At 42.9% G+C, this 24,768-nt stretch overlaps 1 protein-coding gene across 3 annotated transcripts in view; it reads right to left on the bottom strand.

Annotated features, from left to right (window-relative positions):
- Positions 1 to 18,826, bottom strand: part of ABCA1 (ATP binding cassette subfamily A member 1) — a 103,115-nt gene extending 84,289 nt beyond the window's left edge. For 2 of the 3 annotated variants that reach the window (XM_065860176.2, XM_065860180.2), the window contains exons 1-2: positions 18,723 to 18,826; positions 3,190 to 3,336 (exon numbers count right to left, since the gene is read on the bottom strand). In XM_065860176.2, the coding sequence (XP_065716248.1) occupies positions 3,190 to 3,255 (66 nt within the window). In that variant the 5' untranslated portion in view covers positions 3,256 to 3,336; positions 18,723 to 18,826. Of the gene's footprint in view, positions 1 to 3,189; positions 3,337 to 9,691; positions 9,744 to 18,722 lie in introns of those variants that run through there. The other variant, XM_071801989.1, reaches the window with a different exon arrangement.
- Between the last annotated feature and the right edge of the window lie 5,942 nt (positions 18,827 to 24,768).

Below are 24,768 nucleotides of genomic sequence, written 5' to 3'. Positions count from 1 at the left end.
AAAGGCTTGCACAGAGTCAAGCTCAATGTGTTGGTAGCATTTCAGTAGAGAGTTTGGATTCCCTGGCCAGACTCCTGTGCTGTTCAACAAAACCTGAATTATCTTCCTTTTGCTCCTAAAGCTCAATAGGTTATTTCCCCTACTGCTTCCTGACCTTCCTGTGACAGTGCTTTTCATCCATGGTAGCCTTTGCAGAGAAGAGCATCAAGATACTAAACGGGCCATGTCTTATTCACGTTCATAGTAAGGAGATATTGAAGAATCCAGTCTCCTCATCCACTTCTGTGCTGCAACTGTCAGACCAGCCTGGTAAGTAGCTAAATGAATCTTCAAACCTCTAACACCTCTGCCACCCAAGTTCCATCCAGAGTTGAAGAAGGAACATCCCATTTGCATACAGCAGGTGAATTCAGAGACAGCACTTGGCCAAGCAGAAACCGCTCCTAATTCTACCTGAGGCTAGGCCCTGAGTCATGTCCAATTCACATCAGCTAGCCAATAATGCAGGATACCATTAAATACAGACCTACACTATGTCAACAGGAAATCTGTTGACCAAGAACTAACAAAACTATCACCTCATCTCACTGTCAACCACCCTCCCCACTTTTATGGTCTAGTTTCAAAGCAGGGAGCTACCAGCAGCTGACCAGTTTCTCCATGCAAGATTGAGGTATCTCCTCATTTGCAACACAGCAGGGAGAGAAAAATATTTTTACACAGTGACCTCTGAACATGATTTTTCTTTCCTTCTCTCCCCCTGTAAACTCTTTTCCCCCTACTCTGGTGCTGTTGGAATTTATCCAGTACAAAGTAACACTTGAATTGCACACGTCAGGCTGAGCTTTGAACCCCGCTTTCGCAACACAGCCTGAATTCGCAGCAGCCAAGGAAATGGTTTGGGGGAAGCAAAGGCTAGCCCACACTTTTTGTGGGAAGAAGAGTAAGGATCAAACTATTTCTGGGCTACATCTTCACTAAGTACAAATGGGAGAGGGTCATCATCAGCACACCCAGCTCAAGGACACTAGTCTCCTAACCATAAAGGATTAATGACTGGGCAGCCATGACAACAGCAAGGTGAGAAAAGCTGTTTTGCTGCTTTTCTGCCATTTTCTGTTAAGTGGCCTTCAACTCCTGACATCTTCAGGTAAAGCTCAAATGGGAACTGTTAATAAGCAAAACCCCACAGATATAAGAAACCCACAAAAACAAGCAATATCTTGGGCCTTCATTGGAAATCGACTAATAATATCAGTGTTGAACAGAGACTGTGAGTAGTTCTCATGCCTTCTGGTCGACGTGACAGGAAACAGAAGTTGCCAAAAGGTACCAAGAAATAGCAGAGCAAAACCAAGATAATGACAAAACTACAAGTGGTAAGATCTTTTTCACAGAAATGCACTTAGTAAACTGCATTTTTGTGGCATTGCCGAAAGACCTGAATGCAACTTTGCTGCCCAGCAAGCTAGCCTACAGCTACCTTGAAGGGGCATTGTATGCTAGACTCAGACCTCTTCAAGTAACCTTCAAACATGATGCATTATTTTCAGAAGATCCTGACAAAAAAGTCATCATCCTCAGTGTAAAACTCAGCTCCTCTAAAATCTCTTATTGGTTTAGCCAGTTTAAGCATTGCTCCAGAGGATCCATCTATGTCCTAGAATTCTGATAGTTGCTAAAGGTACTTTGGAAGAGGTCAAGAGTAAGATCTCTAGTGGCAAAGGAGAAAGACAGTTTTCAGCTCCAAGAGCCTAGGTTACATGCGGAATAGCTGAGAATAGCCTATTTTTGGGGGAGTTACAGCTAGCTTTGCAACTGCCTTTCCCCATCCCATTGCAACATTCTTCTAAATTATGAAGCTGTTCACAACTTAGGATGCTGGCCCATGCATACAGAGATCAGAGAGCCTCACTTTGTGCAGGTGACACAGCCCATGGCCTTTCAGCCAGGCAGTCCTGTCCTGGTAGATCACAGCTCATGGGCTAAGGACAAAAGCATGCAAATGCCATAAAAATTCCTGCCATCCCTGGCAGCTCCGTAACCATAGAGGTATAAACAAAAAGGCAAAAGCCACAAGCCCCTTTTGTCTGGTTTTATTTAAGAACGTATAATTCCAGCTCTGAATTCACTGGACACAAGTCCTATGAAAACAAGCCTCAGACACCTAAGAAAAGCCTTCAGAGACTGTCTCGAATGGTGAATATGATAGCCTCCCCTCCCTTGTGACTCCGAGCTTCTAAAACAACCCAGACCCAACGAACTGGCAAACACCCCAACATTTGTAGGGTTCAGAAAGCTTATCAGAGAGACCACTTTCCAGCACCACCTCCATAACTCACGTTCCCTTCACATTCCCCAGTCATACCTTCTCAAGGTCTGATCTAACAGGACAGATCCTCTGTGCAGGCCTGTTGTATAGGGCATGCCCTCATCCACCACGGTTATCCTCTAAAGCCCTGCATGGAAAGTAGCCAGTTTTCTCCGGCTTTCAGCTGTCTCCAGGAGTTACAGCATTGTGTGAGGTCTCACTAATGTAAAGGCAGAGGAATTTTAAGATTCATAGTGGATTCATGCTCCCGTGCCTTTGTTACCACAGGGAGAAACTCTTGTTGCATATCGGCTATCTGAACAGGTATATTCCCACACTTCTAACAGATAGTGAAGCTATCACTAAAATTAATCAAAACATGCCTTGGCAGAAAAACAGTTGCCTAAATTTGTCTCAATGCCAATGTAAAAACATGTCCCACATCAGTCAACTAAACTATATGTCCTGTTGTAAAGCTACACAACAGGTTTGGGTTTCTCTCCTGATTAAAGACACTGATGATTCCTGCTATTGTCATCACCACTTCTGCCATTAGGAAATGGTAGAATTTTCTTGCTGTTGTTGCAGCAGCATTCAAAAGCTTTTAGACTAAAGCATACATTCCTGCAGCCTGGCAATGCCCAACCTGCAGAGCAGAGCCATGCTCTCTCACACTGAGATTCAGGACAGAAGCCCTGAACATCTTCAAGTCCTCTGGTTTCTTTCCACCCATCACTCTCTTCAATTTGAATCAGGTCTTCCCAAAGACAGATCATTTGCTCTGCTGGGATCACTAGTGGTAAAACATTAAGATACTTGAAGAGTAAGATACAACGCTACAACCCACACCTCAAAAAAACCCTTTGGTTAATACTTACAGTCTGTCTTCTTCTGTAGGTGAAGTTCTTCCATAGAAGCAATCCCAGTTGTGTCCAGAAAGCCATCTTTCTTCAGCAAAGCCTACCAGCTTCCTTTGTGCAGCAGCAGTGGCAGTACACAGCACAGATCTTGTGGCTGGGCATTAACTAGGAGGGGGAAAAAAAAAAAACCCACACAGTTAAAAGGGAAAAGCTGTGTCAATCAGAACAGAAAAGGCTACAGGACAGCGAAAGGCAGAAGCTGTACTTTGCAACCCCATGTGACCTTGCAGCCCCCCATGGTACTCCCCACCACTGCCTTGTTACTTTGTGCACTTCAGGCAAGTATCATGGGTCTCAGTAAGCTCAGATTTAGACTCACTGTCTCTTCCCTCAGGACTCCAAGGAACAAAAGAATGCAATACCTGCAGGACAGTATTCTTCCTGCCCAAAAATTCCAAGATCAACAACAGCCCAGAACAAGGAAAAAATTTCAGGCTTTTAAAGCTGATCTAGAGACTCCTCTGAATGAGGTTGAACTGTACACCCTTTTTTTAAAAAAAAAAAGCTTCTTTCCATATTTACTTTTATAACGGTGAAAAGCCTGCTGCCAAGTTAGGAAAGCCTTTGTTTTGAAGTCTGGTCAGCACCATCAATTGTAGGAGAAAACGCTATGCATTTAGAAGGCAATGGAGATGTCCATTTCCTTGAAGATGACTAAGAATGACCCTGCAGCCATTCCTATTTGGATGAAGTGAATAGAAAATTGCTGTTGAGGCAATGTTCAGGCCTTGCAACTATCTGGCCTCCAACACTGTTGTGAGTTGGGTGCATTCAGTATGCACCTTGTGAAAGTATGAAAAACACATTAATCTCTTTGGTGGCTATTAATAATAGCATGGTATAGGCTTGGGTACACACACACTTCCAGGAAGACTCAATCAAATGGAAAGGTGAGCCTTAAGTACATTAAACTCCATTAAACTCTTTTTTTTTCCTGAATTAATTTGGCATAGATTAATTTACTTTTGACTTTAAGTCCACTTCAGCTTAAGAGTAGTTTCATTCTGAGTAAGTGTCCACACAGGAATTTAGGTAACACACATCAAATCAATTCAGACTTACGTATTTGAACACACTTTGTTGACAGGCTCAGTGTTAACAGGACAGCTAGCAGCTGATCTAAACACACAGCAAGAGAACCATTCCCCCCAACATCTGCTAAACAGGAAGCACACATGCTTTTGATTCTACTGTCCCACATACCAGTATACTAGCCTTGTGATTTCAGAATCGCATGCCTGATTGCAAACTGCATTGAAAAGGTTCCCAAAATCCATAAATGTGCTAAGAACATAAGATTTATCAGGAAATGCTCTGATCAGTCCTACGCTGGAATAAGACTAGACGACAAATGGCAATTCTGGATGTGAGCTTTAAGTTAATAAACACTTGTGGCCTTTAAGTCTCATCAAAAACTAAATTCCATTATTACAATGACTTGCAAATTAAAAACTTGTCTCTACAAGAAAAATCCACATCGTGACTAACAAACAGACACATTACACTGAGTTCTACAGATAATTACACTGTAGTATCTCAACAGTGCTTCTTGATGCCAGGACAGAGAAGCAGAGAACTATAACAAATGCCTACAAAATCCTACAAATTAAACCTCACGTCACCATCCAGGCAGCTGAGTGTACAGTCAGCATATGCTCATTAAATTATGCTAGGTACTGCTGTAATTAACTGACATGACCTCTATAGATGCTCCTTCACAGAGGGATACTCAACTGATCTGAGAGGAGAGCTTTCTTCCCCTGCCCAGTGCTTCCTGCTGGTTGGCACACCCTGACACTAACACGTTCCAGCTGCATGCACATCTGGCTGGCAGATACAAATTTACAAACATACTCAAAGTGAGGCACTTGACAGGCTAACAGCACATTCATGATAGGGAAAAAACCTGCCCTTTGTGGGCAATCTCGGAGGACAAACCCCAGCTGCTGAGGACTGTGCACACACGACCCAAAGCACACCTTTGCTTGCAGGCTTGGATACTCGGGGCTTTGCAGCACTTTTTGCCCAAGTCCAATCCTGCAACCACTGGACAAGTTTGGCATACAGAAGTAGAAGACAAGAAGGGACTGCACAGCCTTCTACAATCACTAGTAGTTATGCAACAAATCTTCACAAGGGTGTTCAGAGTACCCACTCCATATTCCCCCTTCTACAATACTGCCAACTCTCTGCAACAAACTTATCTTCCAATGCTCTCCAGCAATTACAGTTAAATATCAAAATCCATTAATATAAAGTGCCACAGGAAGAGTGCAGGAAGGATCCCAGGGAAAGACAAAGAGACCTTTGGAATTCTCATCACTGAGAATTCACCCAACTCCTCTGCCTACACAGAGGGAGAAGAAAAAAAATGAAGCAATCTGAGTGATATTTGAGCTAACCATGGGATAGATGGTATAATCCATGTTAGTCAAAACCCAGACATTGGTCCCTTGCAATTACAGTCTGTCTGCAGGATCCAGAACACAGAAATATTGCTAGCGCAATGTGAACCCTGCAAATTGTAGTGAAACAATGGCACATATTTGATCACTGAACACATCTCAGCTGATCAGCAGAAGCCTGTGCAGGCAGGAAGGCTCAGCTGTGGCCATCTACTTGGACTCCAGCTCTCTGGAGTTCAGCTAACACTCACTGGGAACAAAGCAAATGTTCTGGCTGTCAAATAAGGCCAGTTTGCCTGGATACAAGCTTCAAATGAAGCAAAAAATGTTGATCTGTAACAACTGTGCCTGAAGACTGGAAAACCTGGCCCAGCTAAGTCCCTATATTAAACTAGGTGATGGGGCCTAACACAGGACTAATCACCAAGAGCACAGAACCTGAACCTGAAGTGTGCCCAGTCCTTCTTCCAGCCATGCTGGGGTGACAGCTTCAAAGACTTACTCTGCCCCAGTATCTGTTACAGACCAGGTAATTCAGGTTTGTTGATGCCTAGAGCTGCCGTCAATTTTGATCCACAGAGGCTGACATATTTGGTTCACTGCTGACAGAAGTTAACTAGGTCTGCTTTAATTACACCAGAAATGCTCTGAATGCATCAGAAAATGCTCTGCAAACTAAGAATCTCAGAGGAAAATGGGTTAGTACCCTTTCAGACGTTCTTCCAGCTGACAATAGGCAAGAATTGTAAGCCAGAGATGCAGAAGAATGATAGATCAAGCACTCTCAGCTCAACTGGAGCTGAAGTCCATCTGTATCTCCACTTCAGACTAGTCTGGTAAGTTCAACGTAGCTGGGAAATTCAAATTGCCATTTATCACTGCAGTGGTAAAACAAACCAATAGCAGCTAGTTTCCAATGCAGGCTTTTGTGTCTAGTCTAAGTAAAATTTTGAGCCAGAAGTATATATCAGTGATCACTCCTGGCACCTACCCAGAACTGCCTAAAGCAGTGATACTGTTTCTGTCTAGAATAAGAAAAGCTGCATGAACTCATCACCATAGTGTAAGTTTTCTGTGATGTAAAGTATCACAGCTCTGCTGAATAGAAGGGTGATTTACACCTGCCACTACTGGATCCATCTTTTTAAAGGGCAATCTCTTGCTTTTATAAGGCACAGACTCTCTAAAAGTAGGAAGAATTCTCTCAACTGCAACAAATAGCGTAACTTAGTTGTGGAGAGGTCTTTGTGTAACACAGCCAGTTTTCACACCCATCTTTTTATTGTGTGACGACTGCAAGTTTTCCAGTACAGAAAGATAGCAATATACAACAATTTTATGCCTAGAGGCATCAAGTTTCTCTGTATCATCTCAAAATCTATTTTTGTCTAGCTCTGCTTCAGCATTTCTCCAGCTCTTCGCTAACGTCTGCAACACAGCTGTAAAACAGCTACATGGAGCAGCACACTAGGGGAGACTCAAATTGCCTACAGTTTTGGGGTACATCTGGCAGCTATCTAGTAACCCAGGGGCAAAATGAAACTGCGACCTTACCACAAATAAACAGATATCATCAGAAAGTGCTGTCTGATAACTGAAACAAGTAATGTACGTTTGGAATAACATCCAGAATCCAGGCAGATGCTCTGTGCAACACTTGGATCCAGCAACAAGCATTCAGAAAACAAGTCAGCCAAGAGAAAGTAAGAATTAAGAAGCCATTTTTTATTTAGCCAGCAAATAAATGGTGTGGATCCACTACACAGAGGTCCCTGCATGCTCTACCAACATACCACTCAGACGTGTGCACACTTAACACGCTGTTTGTCAAGTGACTCAAGCTTTGCCAATTCCTGGCAAAAAACATATAGGAAGAATCAAGTAAAATATGTCAGAATGCTTCCCCAGATCTTCTGATACATTTTCCCCCAGTATTTTCCTAGGGAAAAGCTTACCTTTACAACTACAAAAGAGCTCATTTAGCCTGCAGAATCAGTGCACATCAGAGGATGGGCAGGAGGTACAGATTGCTCTGGACAGACCTTCTGATCTGGCCTGGGGCTCCTGCTTTGCCACAACATGAACCAACACAACTAAAGCACAGGGTCCACACACTTGTCCTGCAGTCTGCTGTTGCACATGGCATGTTCCCCCACTGCAGAAAGCCTGCAAGACTTCCAGACCCACAGGGCTGCAATCCCACCTTGGTGTGCAATTCAGAAAACTGCTCTTAAGGGGCTACAGAACAACCTCTAAAAATGCTGACCATGAAACACACACTTTGACCAATCCCTTCTTCCTAGACCAGTGGTGCTCACTACTAGGAAGTAGAATGACTGCTGAAAAGTCCATTAGTTGGTATGCTGCGAGTCTGCAGTCCAAACATCTTAAATACAAAGCAATATATTTTTACAGCTGTAGATTTAAAGAGGAAAAAAGCTCAAGTGGCAGGGAATCAATTCCCCACCCCCATGCCTGCTGTTCGTACTAAGTAAACAAAAAACAGCCTTCAAAAGCAGCTTTCTGCAAACAATGCAGCTGTTTGCTTTCTTTTGAGGGTAAAAAAACCTTTCCCCTAGAGAAGAAATCACTATTTAGACACAGAACAAAGCGAACTTATCGAACCTTATGAGACTGGAACATTTCAGGATACTGGTAAGAGGCTATAGATCATTTATGTCTCCAGCAATGACTTAAAACCCACTCTTGGTCAGCAGAGCTGAAAACTTTTACTAGTTGATGAGAGTTCAGTGGCCTTCATGATGTCAGTTAACAGCCTCTGTCCTGTTCTCTCAGTCAGATTTTCCACATCATGAAAGCTACCATCACTGGCAGCTCTCCACAGATCAAGCAGCCACGGAGAGTACCAATCCAATATGACACAGCACAGGTTTGAGCGACCAGAGCCAGTGCTGCTCCTCTCCCACCAGGAGACATGATACAGCACTTTATGCTTTCTGCCTCATCTGCTTAACTCCTTTTGCCTATATATGTATGAAGTCAAATGAGACCCACTTTGGAAGACAAGGGGCAACTAAAGCACAAACATCAGATTTCAGTAGAAATATAGTCCTCTTTAGGAACACTGAGAAGTGTCTTAACATTTCTTTCTGGCAGTATCAGGCTGCATATTGTGGAGCAAGCAATACCATGAGCCATGTCAACTCCACAAAGCCCAGTTCCAAGGCCAAAGTTCCTTAGTGCTCCATATACCATCAGCTGAGGGCAGATGTCCATGAGGGCTGTGAAGACCAAGGCAAGACAGAAGTGCCTGCCTTGTGAATTAACACTTTGACTCAAGCAAGACAAACCATCAGAGAACTAGTGTCCTGGATGGGCATGTGGGTAGTAACAGAGGTGAAGATTAAGCCAAGAGTCCAGAATTAAATCCACATGTCCCAAACCATGGCCTAGTGTCTTGGCCACTTCCCTGCAGAGCAGTAGGATTTCACTTCTTCCAGGACAGCAGCTACAACGAAGACACTTTTACACAACTACACACACTTTGTACAACCTATGACTATGCAGGGCCATAAGCTCCAAAGGCACAAGTATTTGGAAGACATCTTAACCATAGCTTCCAAAATTCCCAGAAAGCAGAAAGCACTTTGCGTCTGTGCAACTTCAAGGTGGAGAAAAAACAATACTAATCCAAATTCTGTTGAGATTAGGCTAAAGAGCAGCTGAGGACAAAGGCAAGCAATTTTTTGTGCTGCTGCTAGTGACCTAGTTGGAGATTATATCCACAGCAAAAACAGCCAGTGCATAGAGAATCACAAGTAGTGTCCATTCTGTGATCAAAACAACCCACACAATGCTTGTAAAACCCACAGGAGCAAATCTGACATTCCTATTTCTAAAACTTTCAAGAAGTCAAATTTATGACATCCACTGTAGCTCAGGGAAAGAAAGGAAACTGCCATCCAAACAATGATACTTTTACAGGAATAACAGTATTTATCTCTTGAAGTAATCTTTTAACATGATGACCCTCAACTAAGTTACAAAAGGTGCCATGAAAAACATTAGCAGCACAGAGAGTTTAAGCAACTCACCTGAGGCCACAAGCAAAGCAAAAGTAGAGATGAAAATATAACCACCAGGTCCCACACGTCTGCCTCCTGGATTAAGCAATCACAAGCAATGCAGGATCAGCAGTGGAAGTGAGCTTTGAACCTACAGGCTCTTGCCTGGGACACAGGATCATTATCAGTGGCCCCCACAGGCATCAAAAGCAGGTCTTTCATAACCTCCCCATAGAGGACATGTCTCACCCATTTGCCAAATTAGTATCAGACACCAAGTTTCCTATTCCATCTAAAGAGCTATTCAGCAAGAGTTACCTTCCTCTTCAAAATCACCCAGGTCACATCACAGGGTTTACACCAACTCCTTGTTACTAACAGCATGATCGGAGAGCTTCTGGGTCAGCAGGCAAGAATTTAATTAGGACCACATACAACAACATTTGGGTGGCAATTCTTGGCAAGATCCTCTACTAGTTTACACACTGACCACCTGGCCTTAGGTTAAGCAGTAAGCCAGTTCTGGCCTTGTTCACCAGTGCTTTGTAATACTGAAAATAGTACATAGCTTTCAACATGACTATCCATGTGTTCTCTAAACAACTATTTGTACAACAGACGCACTTATTCACTTTCATGTTAATCCATAATCAGTTTAACTCTTTCCCTCCTTGAGTAGGATGTCAAATTTTGTAAAGCTAATATTAAAGGATAGCACCAAAACATCAGGAGGGCTAATGAAACTGTCCCATAGAATCCCTCTAGTGACCTGCCACCTCTGGTCCAGAAAAAAAACAAGACACAAAGCATCTTGCTCATCCACAGGATTGGCAAGGCAGCATGCACACAGCTACAAAACACTGAATAAATTACTTCCATTTGCTATCTAAGGGAGTGCAGCCTCACAGAAGATTGGAGACAACGGATAGAAAAAGAACAACTCCTTTTAGCACAGGTTGACAATCAAATACCTCTTCACAACCTGCTTTAACTGCAGCTATTAAAAAAACAGTGACATAACCCAAGCCCAGTTCTAGGTTCTGCTTGCCACACTAGGTGCTACACAGAGGGAGCCTGGATCTTGCCTTGGCAAGAGTTGGAACTAATATAGTACCATGGTAGGGGCAGAAATCTGGCTTCCCAATTATTTAGGTAAAATGGCAAGGGTTTCTAAAGGTATTTACAGTTGGCAGTAGGACTGAACAAATTGACTTTCCAAAAGTCAGTCTATTATGAGCCTTTCTAAATATTCCACTACAAATGATAATTTTAAAAGATCAGATGATCATTTAAAAAGACCTGGCACAGAATGAACATATTAAGCACTGAAATCTCTGGCCCTACACAATTCAGTCTTCCCTCTTCTGTAAAAGCCAAACTCCTAAGATGAATTTCTGGGCAACGGGAAGGACCATCTCTACCAATCAGAAATAAAACAGAGAGGACAATTTCCCAAAGAGTCAAGCACTGCCTTACAAAGTATTCCATATTACAAGTTTGACTAAGTTATCCAAAGTCCTCAGTGCTTCCTTGGACATTTACACAAAGTCACATTTTTGGAAATGGCTATTGTTTTATAAGCTTCTCTTGTGACACAATATGCCAAGTTGTTTTGAAAACCTGTCTCAGGTTGCAGGGGAGAAATGTCTGCCTACTAGAATGACCACAACAACTGGTTCTCATTACTTCTACCATGTTCAAGAGGCTCACTGGTAAAAACAAGCACATCTACAATGCAAGAGAAGATGTCAAGCTTGCATGCACCACAGCTGGACTGACCCAAAGAAAAGCACATGCAAGAGACCGTGGCATGCACTTAGGCAAGAGCAATTGCTTAAATGTCAAGTGTAACACTCAAGATGAAATGCAGCCATCTGTTTTACAAAAAAAAGCAGCTTCCACTGGAAGATTGTGAAAAACACGCAGCATTTCAACTTTCAACATTACACTAATGTCCGTACTTTCCCCACACCAAAAAAACCATCAACAAAAAAAAAAAAGCCAAAATCTAGTCCATTCTTTGGCAAAAACAAACACAACACTTGATTTGTTTTATCACGGCCAATGTCCAAAAATCCATAGTCCATAATAGTAGAGTAATTTTTTTTTTTTGGCTCTCAAAGAATGAGCTCTTCTCTAGTGAAATCTAGAAATAATAGAACATCCTGCTAAAATTATAATTGCGACATTTGAGTTCAATTCATGCCATTTAGCTTTGATCTCTGAGCAACTAGAGCATCATCAGCACACAGTCTGCAAAAAGCTGTGTTATGCAGCCTCAGGTACTTTTTCCCAGCTGATGATGCATTCTGTTTAAGGACATTTTCTTTGCAACTAGAAGAAAGGGTGAAGCATTTCACATTGCAAAAGGTACTTTTCTGCTTGGTTGCCACCTCCAGGGGGAGAAGGAAGACAGGGCTCACCCAAGAAAGTAATCAGCCTCATCAACATTGAAGAAAAGAAATCCACAAGCTCAGAGAGTACTAGGCCAGAAACTTTTGCACAGCACCCTTTCCACAGCATATCCTGGTCACTGGATCACTTTAGGCAAAGTAGCCATAGATCTAGTTTAACAAAGTGCAACACTGATAGGTGCCCCGCTGTTCTACTACAGAGTGGCTGCGGCATCACTGAGGTGCTTGTAGCTTCTATTGAGCAAAGTTACCAAGCCTTGCAGCTTTGCCATCACATCTGTAAGGGTTTTTTGGTAAGAAAGTAGCTTGTCCCACACTTCTTGTTTCTGTAGCTTGCCCATCATCTTGGGAGAAGACAAAGAGATAAACTATGCCCAAGACTGAACTGCAGTTTGAGATGTATACCTGTCCTGCAACATCCAAAGAAACTTCACTGTTATTTTCCTCTTGACCTTTGCCATTTGGGACCACCACGCCACAAGCCAGTGCATGTTTTCAGTAACAGAATAGAATACAATGGTTTATGCTGTAGAAAACATTTAAGCGGTGCCTTTAGGATTCACTGGCATAAAAAATAAGGTGTCTGTTAAGCTTGATACACAACTGCACTGATATCTGTGGCAGATGAAATGAAAAAGTATCTGTAACTATGCAGAAAACTATCAGCCAAGAAAAAGCCTCTTGCACAATGAAAGGAAATGCCATTATTGAAAAACAGCAACAAGCTTGCAAATGCAGCACTTAGTAGTCACTGTCAGCCTGAGCAGGGTTTGATCCTTGAAAGCTTACAACAGAGAGAGACCTGAAACAAGACAGCAGCTCCCATCTAACTGTATGGATATGGAAGCTAGTGATAAAGTGATAAATTGAAGTGATAAACAGACCTCAGAGTACTTTTGAAAACAGTGTCAGCTATTAAGAGGAACAAATTTCTGATCAAACTTGGCAACTGATACAGGGTTCAATAGCCACTTATCTCTGAAGTTATTTGTGGAAGAATTTGAAAATAATTGGCACACATGGTAAGAAGGAAGCCCACGTCCTTGTGGTGGCAGGTGTGGCACAGGGCAGCTACTTGGGAGTGCTGCCAGAAAGCATGTGCCAATCTTCCCCGTTTTGCCTGGTCCACAGAGCAAACAGCGGTTCCTCACACAGAATATTCTTTAGCTCCAGCTGTACAACTGATACCTCGCTGCTGAAGATTCAGTCCTCAGGGTCAGCATGACAATCAACAGACATGCAAAGCAGACTCCCTATTTTAATATAATGCACAGATAGATCTAAAAGATACAGGACAGAATTTTTCAGTGTCCCAAGCTACATTTCATGATGCAGAAGGATTCAAGACAGAGCTCCCTTAGTTTTCTCCAGTAGTTTCACAGGATCAAGCACCAAGGTAAAGAACTGTGGTCTACTCTTCAAACAAATTACTCAGAACAGACAACACTTCAGGTACATGCAGAAGAGGTATGAAATACCAAAAGGAAAAGCAATAAGCTTGCAAGAGAGAAATGTAACACAAGTTTTGTGAATTTTTAACAGATATAAGATTCAAAACATACATTTTTTTGCCAAGCTTCGGATATCTTTAATGGTACTCACTGAGAAAGTGCCACTGGGATCACAGTATACTCCAACAGACAATCCAGGTCACGGCAATTATCTCTGGGTTTACATATAAATACAATTGGGAAGAGAAATGAGGTGGTATGGAGTAGTAAAAGCACGTCACAAGAACAGTGAACAAAGCTCTAGAAGACATGGCCATCAGAAGAACAAAAAAATGCAGGATCAATTTAGTTTATGGAAAGGAACCTTTCATTCAGAAGAGGAGTACATTTTATACTTTGACTGCAGTAGTGCTACCAGAACAAAATGTCCATGTGTCTGCACTTGAAAAAGGTTGGTGCTGCTTTGTTGTCTGGATGAGAAGTGGTGGGTTTTGTCCTTTGTTGTTGTTTTGTTTTATTCCATTCAAATTTGGCCCTAATTCTTCTTTTATGAGCACCTACAGCCAAAATCTTGTTATGGGAGCATAATTACAACATAGAGAAAAAGAAAAAAGCCATCAATAGATCCTTAGAATATCAGTATATTCCCCATGAACACAAACAAGGGAACATGTATGATAATTTGCTTGTTATTTTTTTGAAGGCACAAAAATAAACCTGGAAAAGCAGAAGCTACATCTGAAACACTGGAACTTAAATCCAGGGTGCTGAAACTAGCAACACAGCCTACAGTCTTTAAAAAGATGTGTTACCTGCTGCAGGGGAGAAAAAATACAGTTACATTTCTGCCATGAAGAGCATAAACTTTTGTCATCTCATTGTCACAATGATGGTGAAAGCAGCTAAGAGGAAAGAGGGGCAAGTCATCACAAGAAGGTCACATCATAGGCGCTGTGAGTCAGGCTCTCCTGGTCCCTAGCCCTGATCTTGTCAACCACACCACCTCTGCTGCTCTGAGACCTTCCACATAGCTTAATTTTGGCTTTTACTAAGCTACCAACTCAGAGTGCTAATTAATATTAGTTGCACAGTTTGCTTTCCTGCTCCCAGTAACAATCATTATTCGGAAATGGGCTAACAAAACTGCAGCTTGTTTCAGGGAGCCAAGCAAGCAGGGCAGTAACAGGTTTGGGCTACTTTATCTTCCACACGGCCCGGCCTGCTATTTGCTAAAAAGGAAACCAGACCTCCAGAATGATCTCTGAACTGCATGGCCAGAGGCTCTGACTTTGTTTGTTCTTTTCCAGAGAATGACCTTGCTATCCAGCCCAAACCAGAACAGTCTTGGAAAGGCTCTTTCGCTCTCCTTTTTCTGTCCAATACCAATTGCTCCTTAACAAAATTGGCATAATGCAAACCTATCTCTTATTGCATTAGATAGAGCTCTGCTAAGCAACACTCCTCCAGAAAATAACAGAAGATGAAAAAGCTCAGTTTGTATACAGATATTTAAGGCATTCAAACTGATGTGCATTCTTGTAATCTGGGATCAAGATTTTTCCCTAATTACCTAATGAATAAAGATCTGAATGCTCCCATTTTTCCTACAGTGCTGGCCTGTTCTATCAGAAAAGCTGCATCGACAGTTTTCCATCCTACTCTGTCTCACTCCTGGTTCTCGAGGCCAAGTGCCTATGTTTTTCCCCCAATGACAAATATTAAGAAAAGACTAGCTTTGCTGCCACCTGTTTTAGAAAAACAGTCCCAAAAAAACCAGAACAGCGAACTCCAGTCGGAAATTCAAATCATGGTAGTTCTTCTGAGTCTCTCTGTAAGACTTTTATACGATCAATAGAAATACAAGACATGTAGCTACTGAATATGAAACATTTTAACTTTTTGTGATTATCATCTTTTGAACACCACAAGACGACACCATGCTATTTTTAATCTATACTGTTAATATCAGTAACTGCAGAGGTGTATGCAGGTTTACACAGAAAACTTTCAAGTATTCAGGATTCAAATCCTCAACCGGCATAACTATGAGACAATCTCAGAGTGAATTTCTACCAGTTAGACCTGGGGCAAGTGGGTAGAGTCCTAGCTGCCTCAGATGAACACAAAAAGCGTGTTGCGTATAAAACATGTTTTACCAAGCAGCAGGTTCTGACTCTAGCCCCTCTCACAGGAGGAGTCGTTAAGAACAACCAGCCTAATGGAAACATGCTGGTATTTGGTCAGCCATGGCTGCTGGACTCATTTCAGGATTTGATGTGTTGCCCAGCCTAGAAGACCTACATAAACACCAAGGGCGCTTGCTCCAAGGTTACTTGAAGTAGTATTCTGGTTCCCTTTCTGCTCTGCCCCCTTGTCATCTTTCTACGCAAAGTGCCAAAAGCCATAAGAAAACTCTGAACACAGGATGCAGAAAAAGTCACCAAGCAAAAAGAAGAGAGTTCATTTTCAATTTCCTATCCTGGGTTGGTGAACTCCAGTACCAGCAAGGTACAGACGAAGGAAGAAAAAAAGAAACGGGCACTCAGGAAAACAACACAGGTCAATTACTAGCTAACTAACAACTGTCAGCTACTGTGGATTAAAGTTCCTAAGAAACCACACCCTGAGAAATACTGTGCAGGCATGGTGCAACACATGTGATAAGCCCTAGCAGAGCTCATCATTTTGGCCACAGGTGGACAAGTTCAGGACTGATCTTCCGCCTGCTCTGTCTTTGTGGGTTTAATTCTGCCAGGTGAACTCACCAGGTGAGACAATATGCCTGCAGAGATGAGGGGAAGGGAGGACGTGGCTCCTGAACTCTGTGTGTTACACTTGATCAACACATGAGACACTGCATGCTCCAGCCCAGAGCTGCTCTCCTCAAGTCACTGAGGCTTACTCCTGAATCACAGCAGACTGTTTTTATCCTCACACAGCCAGGGGGAAGTTCAGCCCAAAGAATGCTAGAGAAAAGGCTTCTCCTGGAACAAAAGCCAAAGGAATTTTTCTGACTTTTTTAAAACTTAGGGCATTTCATTTTCTGTAGTTCAGCACTCCACCAGGAGCCACTCATCTACACCATGATGGTAAATGTTGAATTTGGTGCCACATCAAGTCTCTGCTCACACCAATAGCATTGTGCTATGCTCATTTTTTAAAACCAATTTAGCATTACAAAAAAGGTTTGCCAGCAGCTGCCTGTGGCAAGCCAATTTATAAACATGCCTCAAGCTCACTGGGTGCAGAAACCATTAAGAAACTTCCAACATACCTACTTGCACTGCTATGCAGCTGTATTCAGAGGAAATTTCAAATTGGTTTCCAAAAGATCACCATGATTCCTGCAAATGCCAACATTCTCCACATAGCTGCTCCCAAGATGTTTGTTTCACATAAACTTTATACAGTGAAGTGTGCTTCAGCAGTAACTTATCAGAGAAAAGTTATTGTGAATGCTTCGGGCTAGCTGCTTGGTTATCACTCACTAACCCCGGATGACAGCAATTATAATCTTTTGCAAACCCAGAGGCCAGCAGACATCTCCTCAGAACACCTACAGTCAGCATTAAAAGCATCTATTTTTATTATTTTTTAAAGCTAAGCATTCTCAATTTTAAAAAAATCAATTTAAATGCTACCATACACCTCTTGCATTCCACATTACGAAATTTTTATCTACACTTTGTAAAGAGCTGTCTTCTAATTCCTACCATAATCAGACCTACCAAACTATGATTATATAAGAAACAAGGTGCTCCACGTCTCAAGTAAAGGCATCAGACTCCTGCCCTTATTTGTCCAGACTGTAGCAGATACAGACCATACCACATCAGTCTTAGATACATTCCAATTTAAATTTTCACCATGAATTGTGAAGACTTACCAATAGGATTTGTACCTCTTACCTCAGTAACATACTGCAGGGTCCCAGGTAGCACCCATTTAGCTTAACAGCCTGTAAGGGCATCACAGAATCACTCACTGATCTGCGTTATGGGAAAGTCTGAGCACGCTTTGTCATTCCCACTTGTGAGGGAGGTAAGCTGTGCCACGAGAGACAAGCACAAAAAGCATCTGCAGTGTATGTTTACTACCATGATCCCCTTTCAAAACGGAGTGAGATTGCTCAATTACAAAAGCCTTTCGACAGCAAGCTTGGCCATCTGTTGTTAATGGAACGTCCCCAAGACATGGCTGTTCTTCGCTGCACAAGCACCAATTTATTTTCAAAGGCACCTCCAAACTGAATTTTAATGTGTTCATCCATATAAATAATTTTCAAGAAGTCCAAATCCTCTTTAGGCTTCAATTTAAGACGTTTACATCCCCCTGGATTCAGCAAGGTCTACTCCAACACACCAAAGATCAGCTTTGATCCTTCAAATCACCTATTTGTACAATCTTAAAGTGTCCAAGCCCAACAGTTGGGGAGGGGCGTAGGGTGGGAGGAGGACAATCCTGGTTTATGTTTAGAAGACACAAAAACACACACTTCTAATTTATAACTGGAACATGTTTCCTGATACATTCAAGCATCTGGGCAGTCACACACCTCTGCAACGGAGCAGCAATATTTTGTAAGAGGTTGGTGATAGGTTGTAATGTAGCAGTTTGGATTTAACAACAGCTTGACACACAAGCTAGATTTGTTGCATACAACTGAACCTCCTGCCTATCACGAAACCAGATGGATCCATCTTTTATTTTTACACTCTTCCCCATCCCAAGGCCATCGTTCCTCCTTTGCCCCCACGGCTTGATAGGATTCCTACAGGAACGAAGGGGATGAGAACACTCCCGTTATCTTCTAGCACCCACCGGGGCTGTAAGAGGCGGCGGTACGGTGAGCCACCCTACGCAAGCGCTGCAAAGTCAGAGTCGCCTCGCTCAGGATAAGCTAAAATAAAACAACTATTAAAAAAAAAAAAAAATAAGTACACACACAAAAAAGCCCCACTATTATCCCCTGCCGAGCCCCCACTATCGCACAAGCCATCCTCCGAGCCACGCTCCTGACACGCTGGGCACAGCAAGCAGCACCACGCCGGCTCACAAAACCAAAACAAACAAAAAACTCCACTTAATACGCTTTTTTCCTCTCGCTTTATGCCGCCCGGTCCGGGCAAACAGGGAACAAGCGGGGAAGCCTCCCTCCACAAATGCCCGCGGCACAGACCCCCCACCCCCACCTACCTCCCCGGCCTGCCGCCGGTCCCACGGGGAGCCGAGCCCAGGAGCCGCCGCCGCCACTCCGCTCCGCGCTGCCGACCCCGCTCCCGCTAGTGCGCGCCCGCGCCCCGCACCGCCTCTTATAGGGCGGCGCGGAGCCGCCGCGGCGGGTCACCCGCCCCTTCCACGGCCGGGGCCGCCCAGGAGCTTGTTCTTCCCCTTCTCTCTGGTGTCCTCTCTCTGTCTCTTCCCACTTTCCGTTCTTTTTCCTTTTTCCGCTCTCCTTTTCTCTCCCCCTCCCTCTCTCTTTTTTTTTTTTTTCTTCCCCCTCCCGCAGCTGCTTGCGGGTGGACTGGGGGGTTGAAGGCGGGGACGTGGCGATTTGCATGTGGACGTGCACATTGCGGCCAAAAACAAACTGCGGGGCTGTCTATCTCCGCCCCGGCCCCCGCCAGGACACGACACGGGTGGCGTGGGCTAGCTGCCTTGCTTTTTTTGCGAAACTCCGCTCTCCCAGGTGCGTGAGAAGCATCCTGGCCCCTCGCGTCTGGCTCCCGTGCCTTAGCCCCCGGCCGGCCCCTCCTGAGGACTGCCGGCACAAAGAGCGGAAACCCGGGCACCGAGTTACCTGCGAGCTCACCTGCTCCCACCGCCCTCAGCTGCCCTCAGCTCTCCAGAGTTCAGCTGGTACAAGCTGGGCAGAGGTACATCCTCACATGTCCAGCTACAGAGCATGCCAAGAACACTGGCCTGGCACGAATCACTCTTCACCAGGAACCAACTTCAACAGTACCAGCATTTGCCCCAAATGTTGCTTGAGATAAGGAAAAGGCAAGGAACTGTGAAAGCTAACAATTTGATACTTAGCCATCAACAGTGGTGAAATCAGTTGTGTCAGTTCTTGGAGAAATTTAAAAACATTCACTAACTTTTTTTTCTTTAATCTCACTTTATTTTTAAAGGTTTATAGTGTCCAACTTCATCCAAATACAAACTCAATAAATGATGGCTTGTTTTGGCTACCTGGGAAATGGCCTGTGTTACTGATCCTTGTAGTTATTAAATTCTCAGATGGCTGAGAGTGTCATAGCTCCTTGTCCTCCCAAATGGGCTCTTCCCATAGAAGCATCATCCATCACATAAAACCCCTTCAAATTTTTTGCTTGTTACATGGCAGGAGCACTTAAAAACACTGCAGTGCAATCTGTGAAAGTGTAGCAGTGCATTTTCATTGTTTAAAATGCTCTGTGAATGAAAACAAGTAATGCATAAACAGCAGGCAACTCTAAATTACGCTTCCTTCTACAGACATAATGTACTGCCATTGCTCTTCTGCAGTGAAGTGGTTGATGTTATTGTTCATGCTGTTAATGCTTTGCTTTATTATGAGCAATCTGGATGATACATGGTTACTGAGATAACTGCAACTTTGAAATTCCCGATTTGTATTTCAGTGCTCAGCCTACCACCATTGTATTTCCTCAAGTGGCATAGAAATACAAATACCTGAAAGCAAACTCCAGAGAGCTTGAATTGATTGTAATCTGGAGTCTCATAGATGGCAGTAAATACTCAAATTAAATGAAGCTGCATGTTTTTCACCACATACTAGAGATATACACCTTTGCACGTTTCCAAACATTTACTGGATCGTAGTTTTAAACTATTAAAAAAAAAAAAATCAACACTTTTACTCAGAACACAGGAAGAAAAGAGTAAATTGAGTTTACTGTCAGCAGTTTTATGGCTCATCTCACATAGTAAAGAGTTTGAAAGGGAGTGGGGTGTACTGGGTAGGGTTTTCAAAAGAATTTGTGACCTGACATCAGTGGAAATAGTGCTACGTCAATACCAAGGAGCTGAAAATTGCTTTGCTACTGGTGTATCCAAGTGTGGGGTTTTTTGATAACATGAAAAGGCTGGATTTTATAAATTCTGGAATTTGGTATCTGTGCCAACAGTTAAAGCATTTGGACAACATTTTCCAGTAAAACAGTTATTACAATATACAGCTGTTCACGATAAACAAATGGAGCATTTAAGTTAGTTTGCTCTTTTAAAATACCTGCAGGATGGTGGGAAATCTTTGTGTACCAGTGGAGAGCATTTCTCTGCTGTTGCATCCTGCTGGTTGCATGACACTGGCATCAGGTCACTGAGAGACAGTGACAAATGGTACAAGAAGGATGACAAGGGAAGGGGACACAGTTAGCTCCAATGACTAGGCTATACAAACACAAAGTCAATAGTCATGCTAGGAATAGCTTCTCAGAATACACTGACTATACTTATTTTTTGGTGGCTTGAGTTTTCAGAGTGCATGAGCACATGCAGCTCCTATAGATTTCTCAGAGACCTCCCAAGTCTCACATCCACAATAAACATTATGTTGGCTTTTGTGTCCTGTAGAAGGTGTGACAGGTCTTTGTAGGCAAAGCAATCTTGGACAGGGAATTCTGCTTCATTTAATTTATTGCCAGTGAACACAGAATTTCAACTACTGACTCAGATCTTGAGGGGAAAAAACAAATATAAACAATTAAACACTTAGGGAAAGATCTTTTATCCTTCCTCCTCAAGCTCAGCTCCAGTTAAGCACCTCTCCTGCCCCTTTCCTAGTCTCAACATCCCTTGCTTTCAATAGGTGCTATACTCAGTCCTTCCCAGTTCCTTCTGTGAGGCACTGGGCATTGGGTGTAGTGGTTTCTTCCTGCTGTCCTTTGCTTCTTACTAATTCTCTTCCACTGCTCCTTGACTCTTACTGTTCCTCTGCTTTGCAGTGGGTCCTCCATGGGCCATGGTTCCTCCAGGGATGCCCATGCTCTGGCATGGGTTGTCAATGGACCACAGTTCCCTCCAGGATGTCCCTGCTCTGGCATGGAGCGCCTCTTTCCAAGATCGTATCTCTCACTTCCATGTGTCTCCTCCACTTTCTCTTCCTACATCTCCTCACATCTCCTACCTAGAGGGTGAAGCTCTTCAATATGTTTGAGCAGAGATCCCATGTGCTGCTCTCATTAGTTGAGGTTTTGGCATGCAGTGGCCTGTTATCGTCCTTTCAAAGCTGGCTGAAAGCAGCTGTGACTGGCACGGATGAGTTCATGGCCCCCTGTCTTGCAGCCCCCTTCTACTAAAAGCCTGACAGATATGCCCAATACATAGTTCCTATGGCATGCACTTTCAGATTAGTCCTGCTCCTTCCTTGTTTTCCAAAGGCTAGTCTCCTTCAACCTATTCCCTCACTACAACGTCCTCTTGCAAGCATGAACAAGCAGTCCACACCAGGGTCCAAGGCTGGGTGCAAGTCAAGAGCTACAGTGCTGCAAAGAGACTGTAGCTACGACAGCTACTGAGGGGTCAGAGGACATGTAAACTGCTGTTAATTGAAAAAACATTATGTAGTGGAATGAAGGGGTAGAACTGAAAATAGTAAAATAGGCTGTGTTCTTGCTGAGGAAGTTGTTTCTTTGTACCTGTAGCTTCTGCAAGGCAAAATACACCATTGCTGAGCCTGCAAGATTGATGGCACCTAACATCAGGATACTAGATAAGACTGTGGGCTTTGTCAAGCACATTAAGAATGTCTTGGTATAAACTGAAGATGTTTAAGGCAGATTTCAACAATAAAGAAAGGCACAATATTAAGATGCCTTTTTCAGTCAGCTGTTCAGATATTTCATCTGGAAATCCAAGCTCTTTTTAGTCCTAGATTACCTAGTTTGGAGTATGTTCAGGAAGCAGGAAAGATAGCAGGTAAGTAATACTTCTGTTCAGAAAATTACTTTTCAAAGGGCTTTGCTCACCTCTTTGCTATTACTTGACAGTTTTGCAGCACAATCGTAGCTTCAAGATTCCCCACTATTGTATCTTGGGGCACACATTGAAGTTTAATCTGCATTTCAAGCATCTGCTCTGTCTTGTTTTACTCTCCCTTGATTTGCAGTATCTGAGTCAGAGGATGCTGACAGTTTTCATAAAGTCTTCCTGGAAGTACCTTCCTAACTTCTAGTAAAAAATAATTACATTGTTATTTTATAGCAACATAAGCTCTCAATGAGCATCCTAGTGTCAATTTATGTTCCCTAACGTGGGAGTTAGTCACTCCAGCACAGTTTACAGCCCAGTGAGTGCAAAGTGGCTGCATCATGCTGTTTCCTGCCACCTGTCACGCTCACTTTTCTTCCCATCCTTCTATTGACAGAAAACCAACAAACAGGTAGATGTTGTTTACTTGTTCCACCTGGAGAGATGCAGAAGCACTGGCTGATGCTTAAACGCATCTACATCCTCCACTGTGCCCTGCAGTGGGGAAGCTTTGAAATGCTTACTTGTGTCACGTGAAGAAGGCAATGTGAGAAGTTACAGCCCTCCAAACAAAGAACATTGCAGGCCTGTCCCAGTGCCTGCTGGGGGAAAAGAGCTTGCTCTCGTCTTCTTTCTTTATAAATATAAGGTTCAAACTGGTTGCAGTCATTAATAAGATGCTTCTAAGTCCTTTAAAAAATATAAAAATATGTTGAGGCTCAGATATGAACAAACCACAATTTAAGCAGTTATAGGTAATGTTTCTTAATATTACATATCTTGTGTTTAAGAAGGGTGATTTAAAAGCCAGCTTTCATGAGGGTTAGTTGCCAAATGACTGCTGCTATTGTAAGAAGAGAGCCCATTGCCACAAGCATAGCTTTGTAATTTCTTGCACTTAACATTAAATATTAGCAAAATTACATCTCCAGTTATCTATATACAACAATGTGCTGTGAACCTCACTGCTAACCAAATAACTACATTTTGGATGTAAAATATACATGTAGCCAAATACTTATGTGGTAAAAATACTTTGACTCTGCCAGAAATAAACTGATTTTCCCAACCATGGATCTAACCTACAGCTTGAAGAGCAAAGCAAATATGTAGAGTGGCCAACTAAAATACTGGAAGCTTACGTAAGGTAGCAATTTTAATTTTATATTGAGTTTCCTCCTTTCTTGGATTCCCAGAGGTATACTTTATAATGGCATGCAGCATGAATGTATCTTTTTGTTAACATTTCAACCTTCCTCTGTGCAATTGTCGATGTTTCAACAATTAGCCCAAACAAGGACTCCCGCACAAATATTTCAGTGTGCGTTACATGTGCATTGCCAGACAACTTTCATAGGGATAGACTGACCTGCATGAGTCAGGCTTTCTATGCAGGCAATGTGATTGGATGGATAACTATCCAGAATGTGAAAAGCTCAATGTGCACAAAGCCCATGCTTTAAAAATTCTGCACTTCATCTCGCATAATAAACATTCATGCTTGCAACACCCCCCGTGCATGGAACAAGGAAGTAAAAATTCACCACAAACCAGAAGTGAAGCCTAGCAGACACAGAACCCTACCAAATGCGAAGAAAGCCAAATAAAAGAATGCAATGTGGTTTCATCTAACCTCAGTTTGGGTACTGATGGACAAATCTTCAGCAGTGTAAAACGGACCACTCAGGATATAAACTCACCACCTTAGCCCTTGAGAGGTAAGTTAAAATGGTCAATTCCCAAAATTTGCTCATGGCCAGCCAAATACCATTTAACATCAGCTGCAGTATTCTAGTTTCCTATACAATTATTTAAGACAGATCAAAATTTGACTGTTTACGATATTTACTCAATCAGTCCTTATGAAACTCACTGCAACTTCTGCCTGAATAAGGACTCTTACGCTGGGCTCGTGTTCAGCCTTTTACATAGAAAGCATGTACTTGAGTAGCCTCATTAAGTCAGTGGAGATGTGTGCTTGTGAATTCGACTGCATATGCTGGCAGTGCCCCCTCTAAAATTTAACTATAGCTAAAGTCACTCCCCGATTAACAAATCTTCCACAGTTCTAGAGCTGCAGACAACAGCACTCAGTGCAAATACTAGTGTCAAGGGGATCAGTCTTAGGAAGTGATGTTTTTCCTTAAGAAGGAAGGAAATGAACCATCAAGGGTTTCAAACCATCCTGTGAACCAGAAGGAAAGAGAAGCCGGGACTACTCCATAACTGTACAGCCTGCTTCAGTGCCTGTACGACCAGAGGCCAT

The sequence above is a fragment of the Patagioenas fasciata genome, chromosome Z (assembly GCF_037038585.1).
Source record: "Patagioenas fasciata isolate bPatFas1 chromosome Z, bPatFas1.hap1, whole genome shotgun sequence".
Classification (NCBI taxonomy): Eukaryota; Metazoa; Chordata; class Aves; order Columbiformes; family Columbidae; genus Patagioenas; species Patagioenas fasciata.
Note: the sequence above shows the minus strand (reverse complement) of the source record. Positions and strands in the feature narration are given on the sequence as shown.